The sequence below is a fragment of the Aythya ferina genome, assembly GCF_964211825.1.
Source record: "Aythya ferina genome assembly, chromosome: 17".
In the NCBI taxonomy this organism is placed as follows: domain Eukaryota; kingdom Metazoa; phylum Chordata; class Aves; order Anseriformes; family Anatidae; genus Aythya; species Aythya ferina.
Window position 1 is genome coordinate 12,191,851 of NC_140316.1, and position 15,873 is coordinate 12,207,723.

The 15,873-nt window shown below is 56.0% G+C and overlaps 1 protein-coding gene across 11 annotated transcripts in view; it reads left to right on the forward strand.

Moving 5' to 3' along the window:
- The window catches only part of NCOR2 (nuclear receptor corepressor 2), a 223,944-nt gene that overhangs the window by 104,284 nt on the left and 103,787 nt on the right, over positions 1 to 15,873 (forward strand). For all 11 annotated transcript variants that reach the window (XM_084539360.1, XM_084539364.1, XM_084539369.1 and 8 more), the window contains 2 exons: positions 207 to 386; positions 5,706 to 5,819. In XM_084539360.1, the coding sequence (XP_084395486.1) occupies positions 207 to 386; positions 5,706 to 5,819 (294 nt within the window). The remainder of the gene's footprint in view (positions 1 to 206; positions 387 to 5,705; positions 5,820 to 15,873) is intronic.

The following is a 15,873-nucleotide window of genomic DNA, read 5'->3' on the forward strand; positions in this document are numbered from 1 at the left end:
GTGCCCTCTGGAGATGCTGAGGGTTGCAGCACACGGCAGCGATGGGATGTAGCAGCTGGTACCGCTTAGCCAGGCGTTTTGAGGTGTGTGTTTGTGTCTTAGAGGGCTGGGACCGGGCTGGGGAGCTGCCACAGCTCCTGTGGGAGGGTGAGAGGAGGATCCCAAGCCTGCTGGGAAGGCTGACCTGCTTGTTTTGTGCTCCTCAGGATCGCGGCCTGCCTGGCAAACTGGAGCCCGTGTCTCCTGTCAGCCCTACGCACCCCGATGCCGAGCTGGACCTGCTGCCGGCCCGGCTGTCCAAGGAGGAGCTCATTCAGAACATGGACCGCGTGGACCGCGAGATCACCATGGTGGAGCAGCAGATCTCCAAGCTGAAGAAGAAGCAGGTAAGAGGCTGGGGATGGAGGGGAGAACACGTCCTCGCTGCTGCCTGCTGACTTGCACCCTGTCCCTCCCCGTGCACGTCCACAGAGGGGCAGTGGCAGTGCCACCAGGTCTGTGTCCCTGCTCCTCGGGATGCGGGGACGTGGCCGCTGTGCTGACAACCCGGGGCTGGTGGCTGCGAGATGAGGGAGCTTTGGAAACTCAGCTTTGGGTTCTCTTACAGAAAAATCTGTATTTAGTGACTCGCCCACGGTCATGCAGGCAGTCAGTGGCAGAGACGAAATGCAGTCCAGGTTGCCTGAGTCCTCTGTGCAGCCCAGCACCAGACCTCTTCTTTTCCCTTTCCAGCAATTGTCTTTGCCCAGCGCTGTTGCTGCTACTGTTGTAGTGCTGGGCTATTTAAAACATTGTTGCTGCACCCTAATGGCCCCACATGCTCAAGCCTTTCTGTGCATCCAGCCCGCTTCTCCAGGGCTCTGCAGCCACAGGCAGAGCCCTGACCGGCTGCGGTCGGAGCTGTGCCCGAGCCAGGGACCTGAACCTGATCCCAGGCAGTGCCTTTCCTGCACAAGAGCACTCCCCGGCAGAAGGATCACCCGCCTTACTGTAGCCACATATACAATTACCATAAACCCATTAAGAGATTAATATGACAAAACCTTGGGGGATGTCTGAAAAACCCACGGACTTAAAGGCTTTCACTTCCTAAACCAAATCACTTCTGTATCTCTCTTTCCAGTTGTTTTTTCCTTTGCTCGTGGCAAGTTGCTAAAAACCCTGAGGCCGGTAATCCCAAACTGCCTCTCCCGAGGTTTGTCAAGAATTTGTCAGTGGAGCAAAACGCGTGCTTGGGCTGTCACTGTGTGTGAGATGGGGACGAGGCCAGTGCTCCTCGAGGACAAGTGTGCTGTTGACCTTCCTCCCCAGCTGCACAAGTGGAGCAGGAAGAGGAAAAATGAGCACGGAGAGCTGGCCCGAGAGGCTTCACGTGCTTCTCAGACTCCCAACCCCCCTACCTATAGCCCTGCTCCTGTCCTGTGCCTGGCTCTTTTTTAAATATTTCGAATGCAGGAACACCCCACATCTTCTTTCTTTGCTGGAGCTGTATTTTCACACACCAGCTACTCTCCCTTTCTTTCCTGCAAGCCAAAGCAGGGTGTTTTTTCTTCCAACAACGTGGTTTAATTCACGTGAGGGACCTTTTTTGTGTTGCATTTTATCTACAGATATATCAGGGTGCTTAGGGAAAGGGAGCTGAGATCTTGCGGGAGCTGCAGAGGAGGTGCAAAACACGCTCATTTCCCATTCCTGCGAGGTGAGGGGCTTCCAGAGAGGGGCACGTGCCCGCTGTGGTGGCAGCCGAGAGGCCTGGCAACTGCAGAGCCGCTGGGGGCTTGTTTCAGGGGCCGAGGAGCTGCTGCTGAAGTTGTTGGGAGCAGCATATGCTCCTTGCTGTTAAAAGCAAGCTGTCCTTCCATAAGGAAAAGGAGTGTTGTTTTTTTTTATTGTTGGCTGCTTGGTTGGTTTATTTCTTTCCCTCTGAACAAATTTTACGATTCTCCCTCCCCACAAGAATGCTCTGATGAGTGGGGAAGAAGGCGAAAGTGGTTGTTGGCAGCAAAGTCATCCCCTCCACTCCTTTATTTATTTATTTAGGCACGTGGAGGGAAAGCCATTTGGTATACCCGTGGCAGATCCCCTCCCGTCCCCTCCTCCAGGAGAGCTGGCACACGGGGGCTGCTGCGGGCTCCTGCCGGAGGGTCTGCGGGAGCGCTTTGTCCGTCTGCGCCTCCGAGCTGTCAGCACAGGAGAAGCACGGGAGAGGGAAAAGCAATCAGCCTGAAACAGATCCCGCTCCTCCCGGAGCAGGGGGTGGAGCAGGGGAGGAATTGTGCGCGGCCGTAATTTCCTAATGCTTTTCCCCTCTGTCTTCTTTGGGAGGCCTTCTCGGGGTAATTAAATTCGTTTGTAAGGAAAGGCTGCGCAAAAAAAAATAAAAAATTAAATACAACTCACTATTCCTCTGCCTTCGGTTGTTCCAAAAATGGCAACGAAGGCTCTGCCCGGCTTTGCTGGCAGGAGGGGTTTCAAGAAGCAAAAGACTCGAGCAAGCTGAGAAACCTTCCCCAAATCCTGCGCACCCCTGGCAGAAGGCCGCTTTGATCAGCCATCCCCCGCTCATTCATGTGCCATATGTGCTTCCATCTCTCATTGAGTTCTTTCTCCCCCCTCTTTCTGACAGCGCAGGATAATCTTCATGCATTTATTCCTGGCACTGGCACCGGGAATCTTAACAAGAAATAAACTGCTGGGCTTTTCTTCGCAGTTGTGCCTGAGCCTCCCTGGATGCCGAGCTCGGCGCAGGGCTCTCCGGGAGTACAACACTCCCACCTGGTGATGGAGGTGGAGCCGGCGGCTGCACGGAGCCCTGTGTGGTGGTGTCCAGCTGGACTGGGAGCTCGGGGCCTTCCCCTTCCATCTCCTGGATGGGTTTTCTCCTCCTCTCCCCCAGGCTCTTGGAAGGAAGTTCTCAGAAGCGCGTGGTGGCCAGGAGCCCTCTCCTCGCCGCTGGGCAGCCCGGTGCCCACCCCGGCACGCCGTGCTGGGTGCGTAGGACATGCATGTAACCACCTTGCCTTCATCAGGCAACGTGGGGGCAGGTTTTTGTGCAGGATGGGTCCTTCCTGAAGTGTCACCCACCTTCCTGAAGTGTCACCCACCTTCCTGCCAGCCCACCGATGCTGGCTGCGGCGCAGCGCCTGCCAGGCTCTGGTGGCCCCTCTGCGGTGCGTGCTGAAGCCAGAGGGACTCCTGCCCAGGGATAGGACAGGACAGGACAGGACATCTCCCTCACTTCCAGCCAGGCTGGCCTGCAGGTGCTGGGGGAGCCAGCGCCACGGCTCTTGATGACATTTTGCATCCCGTTGACATCGCTGCTCTGGCTTTTGGGGAGAGGAGAGGACTTCCAGGCAGTCGCTGCTGGGCGTGGGGAGGGAGAGAGTGTGGAGCCGTCAGGTCTCATCTCTCAGCCGGCTCCTCTCCCGGTAAAGGTCACAGTCCCAGCCTAGCTTTTGTGGCAGACCTTTAAGAAATCCATTTTGTTCGTGTCTGAGAACCTTGACCTATTTCGCTTTGCCATTTCCCACAGCTCCCAGGGGTAGCTGTCGCGGGCTGAACCTGCTGAGGTCAGGTTTGCCGTTCCAGCGGGCTGCGGCGCCCGCAGACTCTGCCCGCATCCGTAGCCTCCAGCATCTGGCCCTTTAATAGCTGTGCAGTGTTACGCCATGGAGAGCGGAGTCTAATTCTCCACTGTATTTCAGCTATAATTAGATTTGTATTTTTTTTTTCTCTTTTAACGAGCTGCTTTTAATGAGCCTCCACTTACTGGCAAACTTTCATTTCCTGATATGCCATCAAATCCTCTTGTCTGAAATCAATTACAGCCGAGCCGACCACTTCGCAGAATTTTTGTGGGTTTCCAGAACAATGCAGCCAAGTTTCTGACATTTTTTTTTTATTATTATTATTATTTTTTTTTACCCAAATATTTTCCCCGAGAGGAGGAGCAGATTGACTGATGCATTTGCGGCTCTCTCTTCTGCGTTGTTCGGAGCTGGGGCTCTGGGGTGCCTTCGCTAATCCAACAACACCGCGGCTCCGGGGGAGCAGTGCGGGAGCGGGGAGGCACCTGGGAGCCCCGCTGCGTGCTGACAGCTCCTTGGCAGCCCGAGCTTCGAGCCGGGGCTTCCCGAAGAGCTGGCGTCCCCCTCATGCTCCGTGAGCCACCTGAGGAACAGCTGAAAAGCTCCTCTTGCTTTTCGTCGGCGTGCCTTGGTTGGTTGTGGGCACGAAGGGATGGATCCTGGCTGGGTTTCGCAGGGACTGTGGTCTGGCAGCTGATGATGGACTTTTGGGTTGTATCAGGGCGTTCACTGTGCTGCTGACCTTCCCCGCAGAAGAGATGGTCACCTGTGGGAGGGCAGAACCCGCTGAACCCCGTGTTTAATTTAGAGGCTGGGAGTTATCTCGGACAAGCCACTAGACCTCACTGCGTGCTTAAGGGTTTTCTTGGACTGCATCCTGCAGCCCAAGCAGTGCTAAAGCTCATCAGCAGCGGGGAGTGGAGGTGATGTGAGGAGCTAATAGGTGCCCACGCTCTTCTCAGACCAGGAGACACCACTGGCTGGAGGATGGTGGCTTCCTCTCCTCCCATGAAGGCAGCTTGCTCAGTCCCAGGTGCATTTTCACTCCCAGTAAGGGGTGCGGTCAATTTTTCCTTTGCTTCAACAGGGAAAGCTGCAGGAGAAAATAAAAAGATTTTGAGGTTTGGAGCTGAGCGGAGAAAAAAAAAATCCTATGGGGCTTCTGAGAAACCTTCCCTCTGTGTCTGCCCTGCCCCACAGCTGCTGTGAGCTCCTCGTCCTCACAGGGAGCCACTGCCACAGGAGGAGCTTGGAGGAATCTGTTGTTTCCTCTTCCATCCGAGCAGTTCCTCAAACGCAGTGAGAGGGCTCCGATGTCTCCTCCTGCCTCGCAGCACTCAGGAGAACCGGAGGCCCAGGTTGTACAGGGAACGTGCCTGCCGATGGTGGCGATGTTCGAAAGCTCTCCTCTAAACCCCATGGTTTATAATTCGCGCTTGCCGTGGCCTGAGCAGCTCACGGGTGGGTAGGAACACACGAGGAGGCTGCTGGGCTCTGAACACGGGGACGTGGCGGCCTCCGTGGTGCTGGAGGGAGCAGCACAGTGTGGTTTTGTTCACCTTTGCCTCTCCCATTTGGCCTCCTCTGCCCTGCTCAGGCTCATCTGAGCGCACAGGGGCGGCTGCCTCCTGCTCGGAGCAGAGCGGAGGTGCACGAGTCATTGCACTGACACCAATCATCCCGGGGTGTCTCCTCCAACCGCAGCACCAAAAGAGAAAACCGACAGCAGAGAGCAGCCTCGTCACTCACCCTCACCCTTCCACAGCTTCCCTTGCAGATGGCAGCGCCGGAGGCAAGCAAGAGCTGCGGCTCCCCTCTAGGATTTCGAATAAAACCATTATTTCTAGCCTTGAGCTGCTCTGGGAGGCCTGCTGGAGGCTGGTGGTCCTCCTCTGCCCTGCACCACCCTGCCAGCACGGGGACAGGGCAAGCCAACGCTGTGCTTCTGCCCGCAGCCCTCCTCCCCCTTCCATGTCACCGCTGCCCGTGACGGCTCACAGGAACTGCTGTGGTGGTTTCTGCCTCGGTCACAGCACCGCAGAGAGTCTCGTGTGGACGGGGACGGCTGCCTCGCTCGCTGTGACTCACTCTCCTCCTCCCCTCTTTTTCCTTCCACAGCAACAGTTGGAGGAAGAAGCAGCCAAACCACCCGAGCCTGAGAAACCCATCTCCCCCCCTCCGATCGAGTCCAAACATCGCAGCTTGGTGCAGATCATCTACGACGAGAACAGGGTGAGTCTGGAAACGACGGAGATCGTGTGGTTGTGCTGTGTCATCCCTGCTGGGGATGGAGGGGCTGGGTGAGGGGCGGGCAGGGGAAAGCCCCAGGGAGGGAAGTTGTGATGGATGTCAGCCCTGAGGTGCTCTCTCTGCTGTGTGGATGAAGTGCAAACGTCTTCTGAGCCCTGCGAGAACCTGCTTGCAGGGGTTTCCTGTGATAAGTGTTAGATTTGAAGCGTTCAGGAGGTGCTTCAGAGCGCTGTCTGTTAAGTAGCTCACTTCATCCTCTCCCCTGGAGTGAGCCTAGTCGAAAATTGCCTCGAACGCTGGGCTTTGGCTTGGTGGGGTGGGCTGCAGGGAGGTGAGGGATGTCTGTGATGTCTGAGCCCTCCTGGCTACCCCTGAGCCACGGGGCTGGAGCAGAAAGGACATGGATGCAGCCCTGGCTGGATCTGTGGATATTTGATGCTGTAAATGGCATTAGCAAAGGTCATGCTGGCATCACTGCCTCTGGATCTCTGCCTTGACCGCTCATTTGTTGCGCTCAGCCATCGCCTGTAATAGCAGCCTTAGGAGACGTGGATTTTGCTGTGCGTTGGAGTGATGCTAGAAAATTGGGCCCTTTGGTAGATAATCAAGCACATTCATTTTCATTTAGGTGTTGGATAAAAAGGATGATTTTGCATAAAAGGAAAACTACCAGTCGCTAATTATTTTGAATTGCGAGGCCTGCGATTTCCCTGGGAGCTGCAGAAATCCAGGTGCCTGACTCCAAAAAAAAAACATGCCACCACCACCAAAAAACAACAACAAAAAAAAATCCACGTACCCTGCGCTCGCAGGCAGCGCAATTTTCCCGGTTGTACTTTTTCCATCTGCTTTTCTCCCTCAGCAATCGGAAGCCCGGCGTTGGCACAGCCTGTTGTCCTGTTGTGCAAGTGGCCGAGGGCTGAGGTCGGCGTTTTGAAGCGTGAGCGCACGCCAGCTGCTGGTGGCTTCGCCACCCGGGGCTCTGCGGGCAGGTGCTGAGTGCTTCTAAAGCGCTTCTCCCCTTGGCACCACCGAGTGCCCTTTGCAGGAGGCTTAGGTTGGGTGGCTGATGCATCCTGTGCAAGGATTGGGCTGACAGAAGGAGATCTCAAACACTTTTATCCCTATTCTGTTGATTGCATCCTCCCTGGACACTGTCACGTACCTGGCCCATGTTAAAAGGGGAAGAAATGGGTGATAACAGTGAGGTAGGGAAGGAATCTTCAGATGTTGTATTTCCAAAAGCTTTCGTTGGTGTGGTCCCCGTTAGCAGGACGTGGTGCAGGGCTGGGTGTCCTCCTGGGCCCTTATCCTGCTATTTTATCCCTCATTTCCACCCGCTCCTGCCCCAGCAGTATGGGCACACGTTCCCTCCTGTCCCTCCCAGCTGTGATCTGCTCCCGAAGCCCCCACCAGTCCCTCAGGGCTGCTGCTGGTCCCATAGGTAGTATCAAAGTGCAGGAACAAGTGTGGGGTTTCACGTTTCTCCTTGAAAATGAATGGTTGTGATGCCTGGGAAGGTGTCACACACACTGCCCAAGGCTGGTGGCATCCCCTTGTGATGCTCCTGACATGGTTCCAAGCTACACTGATCCTCAAGGCCGGGCTGCATGAAGGAGTATTTTTGTTACTAACCTTCACAACAGGGTGCCCACCTTCCAGGTGGGTGCTCAGTGAGGGAAGGTCACGTCTGGCACCAAATCTCTGCGTAATTTGGAGTTTGGCTCTGTGTTCATATCCGTGTGATCTCTGTGATGGGTAAATGGAGGTTCCTCCTCTGTGTTGTGGAGTCCCGTTGAGAATAGCGTGTGAGCGAGCCTGTCTGTGGGCAGGAGGCTCGGACCAAACAATCCTTCCCTTCTGCTTGATAGAAACCATAGCAGGCTGGAGTTCCTCCTCTGAGGAAGACAGCAGGCCACGTGGAACAGCTGAGGCCGAGCGATGGCAGTTTTGGAACACGTTCAAAGCAGCGGAAAGGCCCGGATTTTCCCTCATTTGGACACGGAGCACCCACAGTGAGGCCCTCACATGGAAAATGGCCGCTGGTGGTCACACACTGGGTTCCTTTGATGGCGGCATCACCACAGGCGGGGTGACCCCAGCCCTCTGGGACACGGGCTGGGCCGTGTTGTGTTGCAGCCTTACTGCGGCTCGGGTGGGCTGGGGAGGTGAGCTGTAGGACTAAAGGGCTGCGAGCTGAACAGAGATGTAATGATTGAGGTCAGGGAGCCAAATTTTGAGAAGTTTTGCCTCTCTTGTGTGGCGGAGAAGCAGCGAAGGCCTGCTGAGTGCCTCGAGGCCTGCTCGCAGAAGGAAGGTGCTGTCATGGGCCTGCTGCCCGCACACAGGGGGAGCACAGCTCGGTGTGAGGGAGGCTGCACTGGGAGAAGCACAACCAGCAGAAGGATTCAGAGGCCCGGGGATGAGGCGAGAGAGCGAAGCACCCCAGAAGGGCTGGCAAAGCCCCGGCGGGTTGTTACCAGGCCATATTATGGCCGGGGGAGAAAGCCTGCGCTTGTGCACATAGCGGAGCAGGTGGGAGGCGGCGCGGTTCGCGCGGGGCCGCTCGTCTGGCTCTGCTTTAATGAATTCCCCCTGAAGCACGGCTCTGTGCCCCCCCCGGCACGCGGGTGCTGCCGTGCCCGTTCCCACCGCCGCTGCCAGCCCGGGGCCGGAGCCGCACACTGCGTGCAGTCACAGCGCGAACAAAGGAGGGAGCGAAAGCGGTGCCTGGGAGAGGGGAGGTTATGTGAGGACAGAGCGGCTAGAAACGCCGGAAAATCGAGTTAGCCAGCCGTTCTCTGACCTACTTTCCTTTTGGCGATAGCTGCGGCTTTTCAGGGGTGAATGGTTGCTAATTTTAGCCCACGGTTCGTCAAGGAAGCCTATATGGATTTCTCACCGCCGTGCTGGGTATGGCCGAGGGGTTGAGGTGCGGGTTGGTGCTGGTGTGGCTGTTTTTCTGACAATCCAGGTGCTCGGCTGCTTAAACACCCCTCAGGCCACTTGTCCCTCTTGCGACCTACTTAACGCCTGCGATTTGGAAAGTTCCTCAGTGCTGGAGAGCGTAATTGTGGAGAATGTGACCTGCAATCCCCTCTCGCTACACTCTGCTGGACAAGTAATTGATTTCCAGAAAAAAAAAAAAAAAGTTGACTGTACTGGTTCTGGGAGGGAAGGAGAGAGAAAAGCTCTTATTGAGCATGGTGAAATGCTGCCTTGTGAGGCTGCGGCTGCGTTGGGGGAGGTTTTCAGGGTCTCAGCTCTTACAGAGAGGCAGCTGGTGGTTTCGTTCATGGTCTCTGATGTCTCGGTGCCTCCTGCCCTGGGCAGTATGTGCTGAGCAGGGCCGCTTTGTCTCGTCTTCAAGATGAGCTGAGAAATTGCACCTGAATAAACACCTCTTGGGAAATGCCTGCAGTGCAGTGCAGAATAGCACACACACACCTGTCCCAAAGCCAAAATTTCAGCTGTGAGTGTAAACTGTCTAAACATACCTAAAAGGACGTATGAGAACGCGATTTAATATTTTTTGTTATTTTGCATAGACAGAAACGGGAATAAACAGCAGGGCAGCATTTTCAAAAGCATCTGAGTCCTATTTTCAGAAGTGGTTTTTAGCCCTTGAAGAGACAGAAATATGTTGAAAACCAGTGATAGGTGCTGGAATGGCTGAGATGCTTTAGAAAGTGGTAGAGGGAGCCTGTTTGTGAGCGGAGGGGAGCTCAGGGCCACCTTGGCCGGGTGCCATGGGCCACAGGGCAAGTGGTGGAGCGGTGGGGTGCAATTTCCAGCCCGCTGTCACACCCAGAGCTGGGCATCAACGGGGTGGTGCTGGGCTACCCAGAGAAACCAGATTGTGATGGGCATCTGCTGCTAGAGGTTGGCTGCAGTGCAGCCAGGAGGGATCTCCTAAATTAAACTGTGTGAGTGACCTTCGGTGTCTCCCCTGTGGGAGAGAAGCTGATTCCTGCTAGGTCTGACACCTCTGTGGCAGTAGCTGTGGCACAGACTGTTCATGGGCTTCAATTTGCACCTCTGCGATGCGTTATTACATTGAGGGAATTTATCTCCCTTTCATGTCAAATCCCCATAAGTAGGGCAGATCCTCTGGCTGTGTTTTTAGCCATGGTTCTATTCTGCTGGGTTGTTCGTGGGATTCCTTGCGTCCGTCTTCCCCTGAAATTGCTGTGACATACCTGGCCTTCAAAACGTTTCTGTGCCCTGAGCTGCAGTGTGCAGGCCCCTTGTTAGGCATGCAGGGAGCGCAGTGTGCCTCTGAATTGCTCCCTGAGCCTGTCTCAGGCTCGCCGAGCTCTCCTGCACCGGCATTGCCTGGAGGAGGCTGTGCAGAGCAGCCCGCAGCCCTCTGGTGCGGGGTTTTGGGTTAAAAGCCCTCAGAGTCCCCTTCATACCCAGATTCCCCATCAGCTACCATGCACACATGCACATAGATGTGCTCACACTCGCTGTCCCACCCTTGTGGCAGTATGCATGTGCCATCTGGGTTCCTGCAGGCACTGCGTGGAGCAGTGGGGGTGCCTGGTGCGGGCAGGCAAAGCCCTGCAGCCCTGCGCACCGAGGCCAGGCAGGATTCTCTCTCCGCCTGCCAGATAAAAAGCAGCCTCCATCCCTGCAAACAAGTGCACGCCAGCTTTCCTCTAAACCACCGAGTTCCCTTTTTGATCAGCGAGGTCGCATCAGGACGCTGCGTGCCTTGGCCCTCCGTGTCACCGCCGTGCCGGAGCGGGGACACCGAGTGCTGCGACCCGCGGCAGCGTGACGAGGGCTGCGGTGAGACCCCTGCGTGCTGCGGGTGCCAACAGCTCCCGGCCGCCCCAGCCCTTCCCCACTCTGCTGTCAGCTCTCCGAAAAACCCAGTTTGATGCAGTGCAGGCAGGGGAAGCAGGCAGCACCGCCTGTCTCGCTCTGGGGATTGAGTTGGTGGAAATCAATAAGATTAAATTTTAATTCGTTTTCTGTCTCGGTGCTTGTTCCTTCAAAAGGGCACAGCTATCTATCTATAAATTCAGCATTATGCTGTAAAATTGGAATTCAAAGGGTTGTTTTGAACTTTTTCCACCCCCTGCTGCTGTTGTGTCTGCGCCGAGCGTATTCCTGGCTATCCGCTCACCCTCATCCGTGCGTTCATGAAGCATTAATGCCCCATCCATAAATACGAGAATAAATAAATGAACGCTTTTAGCATTGCAAAGTATAATCTAGCCTTTAACTACTCAAAGGCACAGAGCGTGACTCAGATCCCATGGTGATTTTATGTCTGTGTAACTGATTTTCTATGAACTCCTGATTTACATTAGAAAGGGAAGAATCAGGCCTGCGTCGTCAGCACGGAGCTGCTGCAGTAAATAAAACCTTATCAGTGAAACGCCATCTGAACATTAAATCTGCAGGGTTTTTTGTGTTTTTTTTTTTCCAAGTTCTGGTTGATGTGGTAGCCAGGATGGGGGCATTTTGCTCTTGGCTGCTGGAAGGGCCTCGTTCATTTTGCTTCTGTTGGTGATGACTTTCACTCTGGGCTTGCCTCACCTCGGCTCAGGGGCGCACGGTAATCCAGGGGAAAATCGGAAAGGTCAGAGGTCAGGAGCTATTAACACCGCTGCCTAACAGCAAAATTTCCAAAAAAATAACATTCAAATGCTTAGCCTGGAGTGATTCAGATTTCTTTCACTTTTCCTCAGCTTTTAAAGAAAATAGCCTGTTCTTTTTAATCATTCTGGTGTCTATTTCTAATAATCTGCTTCAGATCCGAAGGTTGTGGCGGTGCACTGCCTTATAGGCTTTGTATGCAACCGATCCAGACCAGATACCGTGTGTCATGCATCTTCAGGTCCTGGAATTAAAGACAAGAGGTGCAAAGAACTCAAAATACGTCAGGAGGGAGGAGCACAAACCCTGTAGCACGGTGTCTGCTCCTTGGATGGAGTCCCCAAGCTTTTCCCGTAACAGCCCTGGTGCCGAGCCTGATTTCCAGAAGCCCTCTGTGCAGTTTTGTCAGGCTGTGCCCACCACCTCAGCACATCACTTTTCATATTTGCACGCCTTTGCATGGCATCATAGCCCTCCAGATGACGGAGCGTGGTGCTGTGTTTGTGTGTGAGCACGTGGAAACCCAGCCCAGCCCCAGAGCAGGATTTGCCCTCGCTGGGGGCAGAGCAGGAGAGTGCAGAAACCAGCTGGCAGTGCCCAGCCACGGGGGGACAGGAGAGCCACCGGCTTGTCACGCTCCACACAGGATGCTCGAGGACGGGTATGAGCATGCAGCCGCCTTTCCTTGTCTTTCTTGCTCTTTGTGATGAGTCATTTGTCACCTCCCTTACGTGCATTGCGGCGGGGAGTCCCCGGCGGTGGATCTGCCACCGCTGCTGTGGCAGGAGGGGTGTGAGGGGAGTCCTGCAGGCTCAGCTCCTGCCTCTGGGAGGGCAGCGAGCTCTGGGGTGGTTTTTCTCTGGGAGGAAGGGGGCCGGGACTGCAGGGGAAAAGATGGGTAGCCTCGGTCCTAGGAATTAAAATCCTTCCAGGTAAAACCAGCACTGCAAGGTGAGGGTCTGGTCCCAGCAGGGCAGCGCACACGTTCTCCTTTTTGCCCAGCCTCTCCACACTGCTGCCTCTTTAAGGTTTGCTTATCTCCGTGCAGGACAGGCCGGGTCCCAAATAGAAATGCTCACATTCCCCAGCACGGCCAGCAGCCTGCTGCCTACGGGCTGCTATAAATAACCCCGGGAGCACAGTTCAGCGGCAGCAGCGCGGAGCGGCTTGGAGTGATGGCTGGAGCAATTCCAAGAAAATGCCGCCTCCTAATTTCAGATCCGCTTTCTCAAAATAACCCCCGTGTTTCCTTATCTTCCCGTTTTAAACTTCGCTTCGAGAGGAGCCCACGTGAAGTCCCAGCCGCTCGCCTTCGGGTGCGGCGCTGCCTCCTGGGGTCAGCTCCTCGTCCCCGCGGGAGCTCACGTGGCTGGGAAGCTGCCCTCCTGCCCCCTTCCCCTTCCCACCCCTCACTTAAGTTCCATCATAAAAAAAGGGCTGGAGTTTGCTTTGAAGCCAAATGCTTTTTAGGGGAGAGCAGAGGTTTTTGTAGTCTGCAGGGAGGTTTTTGCTGCTGGTGAAGATCCCGTTATTTCCAGGTGTGAGCCCAGTCCTGCAAGGAGAGATCCGTCTGCACCTCCCTGCCCGCGGGTGGAGCTGGGGAGGGAGGTTTTGGGGGGCAGGTGCTGCTCCTTGCCGTGTCTGCGGGTCCCCTTTTGTGTCCATGGGACCTGCGGTGACACTGGTCAACATTTGTGGCTCAGCCACACTCCTTGAGACCCTCCATCCCTCGGAAAACGTGTGTGTGCTGGGAAGCTCCACCCGTCAGCACGAACGGTGCCCACAGATTAGAAGGATGTGCCCCCGGCTTGCTCATGCCCATGCTGCTATGAAACCCTGAACAAAGCAACTGATGTAAACGGGAGCAAAATTCAGCCTCGGGGCTTCGGTTCTGCTGCGAACGCCTCCTTGCTGAGCGCTCTGCAACATTTCAGGATCCGCACCAGCTCCGGAAAAGGGGTCATTAGCTGCGGAGCAGCGGAGGGGCTGTAAAGCAGCGGGGACCTGCGGGCGTCTCGCTGGAAGTAGTGGTTAGATTTGCTTCCTGATCGTCCCCCTCTGTTAAATAACGGGGATTGCTGGCGGGGGTTGTTCAGCAGGTGGGGATGAACTCTCTGGTTTCCTCCTGGAGGGTCAGCCAGGAAACGTCTTCCTCGTGGAATTAGAGTCGAGTCCTCGGTGGCCGTGCCTGTGGAAAGGAAAGGATTCAGCAGGGCTGGCCCTGGTCTCCTGCAAGGATCCTGTGGGTGCAGAAGGACCTGGAGCTGGCAGATTTGAGGTTTGCCTAAAATCCCCGAGTGGGTTTCAGGTAGCTGGGCCACGTAGGAGCAGGTTTTTCAGCAGCTGTCTGTGCTCTGGCACGAGGCGCGGCGCGGTGGGACCCATCTGTAGGAGCCACCCGTCGTTCCTGGCTCTGCCACCAGCTCCCGCGTGGCTCTGCCTGGCCTTCCAGACAGCTCCGTTCCCATCTGATAAATGCAGCAAGGAGCAGCAGCAATTACGGTGCGTGTCAAGTGTTAATTGGGCGGCTTTCATGATAGAGGCATTGCTTTGTGCGCGTACGGAGATATGACGTGCTCGGAATCGCTTTCCCTCCTGATCTTTCGTTCTGGAGACGTGTGCATTGCAGGCAGTTAATGCAAGACAAATCACGTCATTCTTCCTGATTCGCCACATGTTCTGCCGATGGTGATTTGCCTCTGGGCTGTCTCATTAAGTTGTCTAAACATGGCAAACGCAGCGGCTGAGGACGTTCAGCCTTTTCTCCGCGTTGTTGGCGCTGTACGCGCAGCCCTCCGGCAGCACCCACTCGTGGCTGGGGCGTCCTCGGGCATCCTTCACCGGTGCTGCTGGGAGAGGCTGCGCCTGCAGTCTCCAACCCGCAGTTATTTAACCGGCCTGCAATTAATCAGGCGCTGTTTTTTTTGTCCTGGAAAAAACTCTGCTCAGAGGATGTGTCCCACTCACCAGGAATTGCTGGTGTGGAGGAGGGAGCTCGGCCACGTCCCCTCTTGGAAGCAGATCGGGGGGTTCTGTACCAGTTTTAGTGCCCCCCTTCCTTCCCTGCCCAAAGTCTTACCCCAATTTTAATTGTTTAAGACTTCCTAACGGCACTGTGCGGATTGTCTGTGAGATCAGCAGGTTTTATTGCTCTCAGAGACTGAAGTATTAAGCTCTGGCTATGAGTTCTCCGTAGCACCATGAATATTTCAAGCAGGCAGGTCCCAGGGCAGGCGTAGCTCCTTCCCGTTAATGAATCCTGGTGCACAGCAGTGGAAACACTCGGTGCTCACCAGCCTCTTCTGGGGAGCCCTGCAGGGGCTGGGTTTGACCGCGGTGATATTTTTGATTTCCCTTTATTTCCTTGTGGGAGGCCAAATGTGACAGCTCCCTGATACGAGTGGCTCAGGCATGAGTTAGTCTGCAGGCTCGTACGCTGCTCTGCCTGGTTTTGTGGCTGAAATGCCCTCGGAGGGCAGGAGGAGAGGCAAGGGGCAGAGCTGCAGCCGCAGACGGGCACGGGGCATGCGGAGCCGTGCGGGTTATGCAGGCTGAGGCCGCTGGGGGGCTGCAGCCCGGGCTCGAGCTGTGCCTCTGCGGTGCCCAGCTGCAAATTGCATCCCAGGCAGGTGTCCTGCTCTCCTGTCCTGGTCTGGAGCCCAAAATCTGCTGTAGGTGGCTGTGCTCTGCCCCAGGAGCCCGTGGGAGGCGTGAGGGCACTGCGAGCGTTGGGGAGCGCAGGGTTCAGGCTTAATTTTGCAGGGGCTCTGCCACCCCAGCTCGTGGGTACGGCTCTGGTAGCATCCTTGGGGGCACTTCTGAATCTCACAAAGCTTCGCAGCCTCCCGAGAGCGGTCAATGGAGGGGCTGGGGGCTCCTCCTCGTCACCCACCCGGCCTGGGTTGTGCGTTGCTGGGGAGCAGCAGCGTGGCTGCGGGCACGGTGACTCACGGCTCGGGGCTGGGGCTGCAGCTCAGCCTGGGTGTGGGTGTGCAAAGCCCCAGCCAGGAGCTTGCACACCGACTGCCTGCTTCCGTGCTGTGGGGAGGCCTTGCTCGGCGGCGGGGTGAGGCTCGTGGCTCTCGGGGCACCCACAGAGGTGTGGGTTTGGTGAGACGTGGGGTGTCCTGCGAGCCTGGAGGGCGCATCCTGCAGGGAGCCGGCGTGGGGGTGAAAGGAGATGGAGGCTTGGTGCTCGTGTGGCAGACAGCAGCGTGAGTCAGCCCCATGGTTAAATCCTGGGAAGCTCAGCTCTGTCCGTGATGCTGCAGCCCTCTTTTAGGCAGCCGTGGGCTTCCTCTCCCTCTATCCCACATGTAAAATAACCCGTTTCACTGAACAAACGCCTCTGAAAATCCATCTCCTTGTCCCCCTCGCTGCCAGGTACTGGGCTCTGTCGGATCAGCCCCGTGCCTCGGCGGCGGCG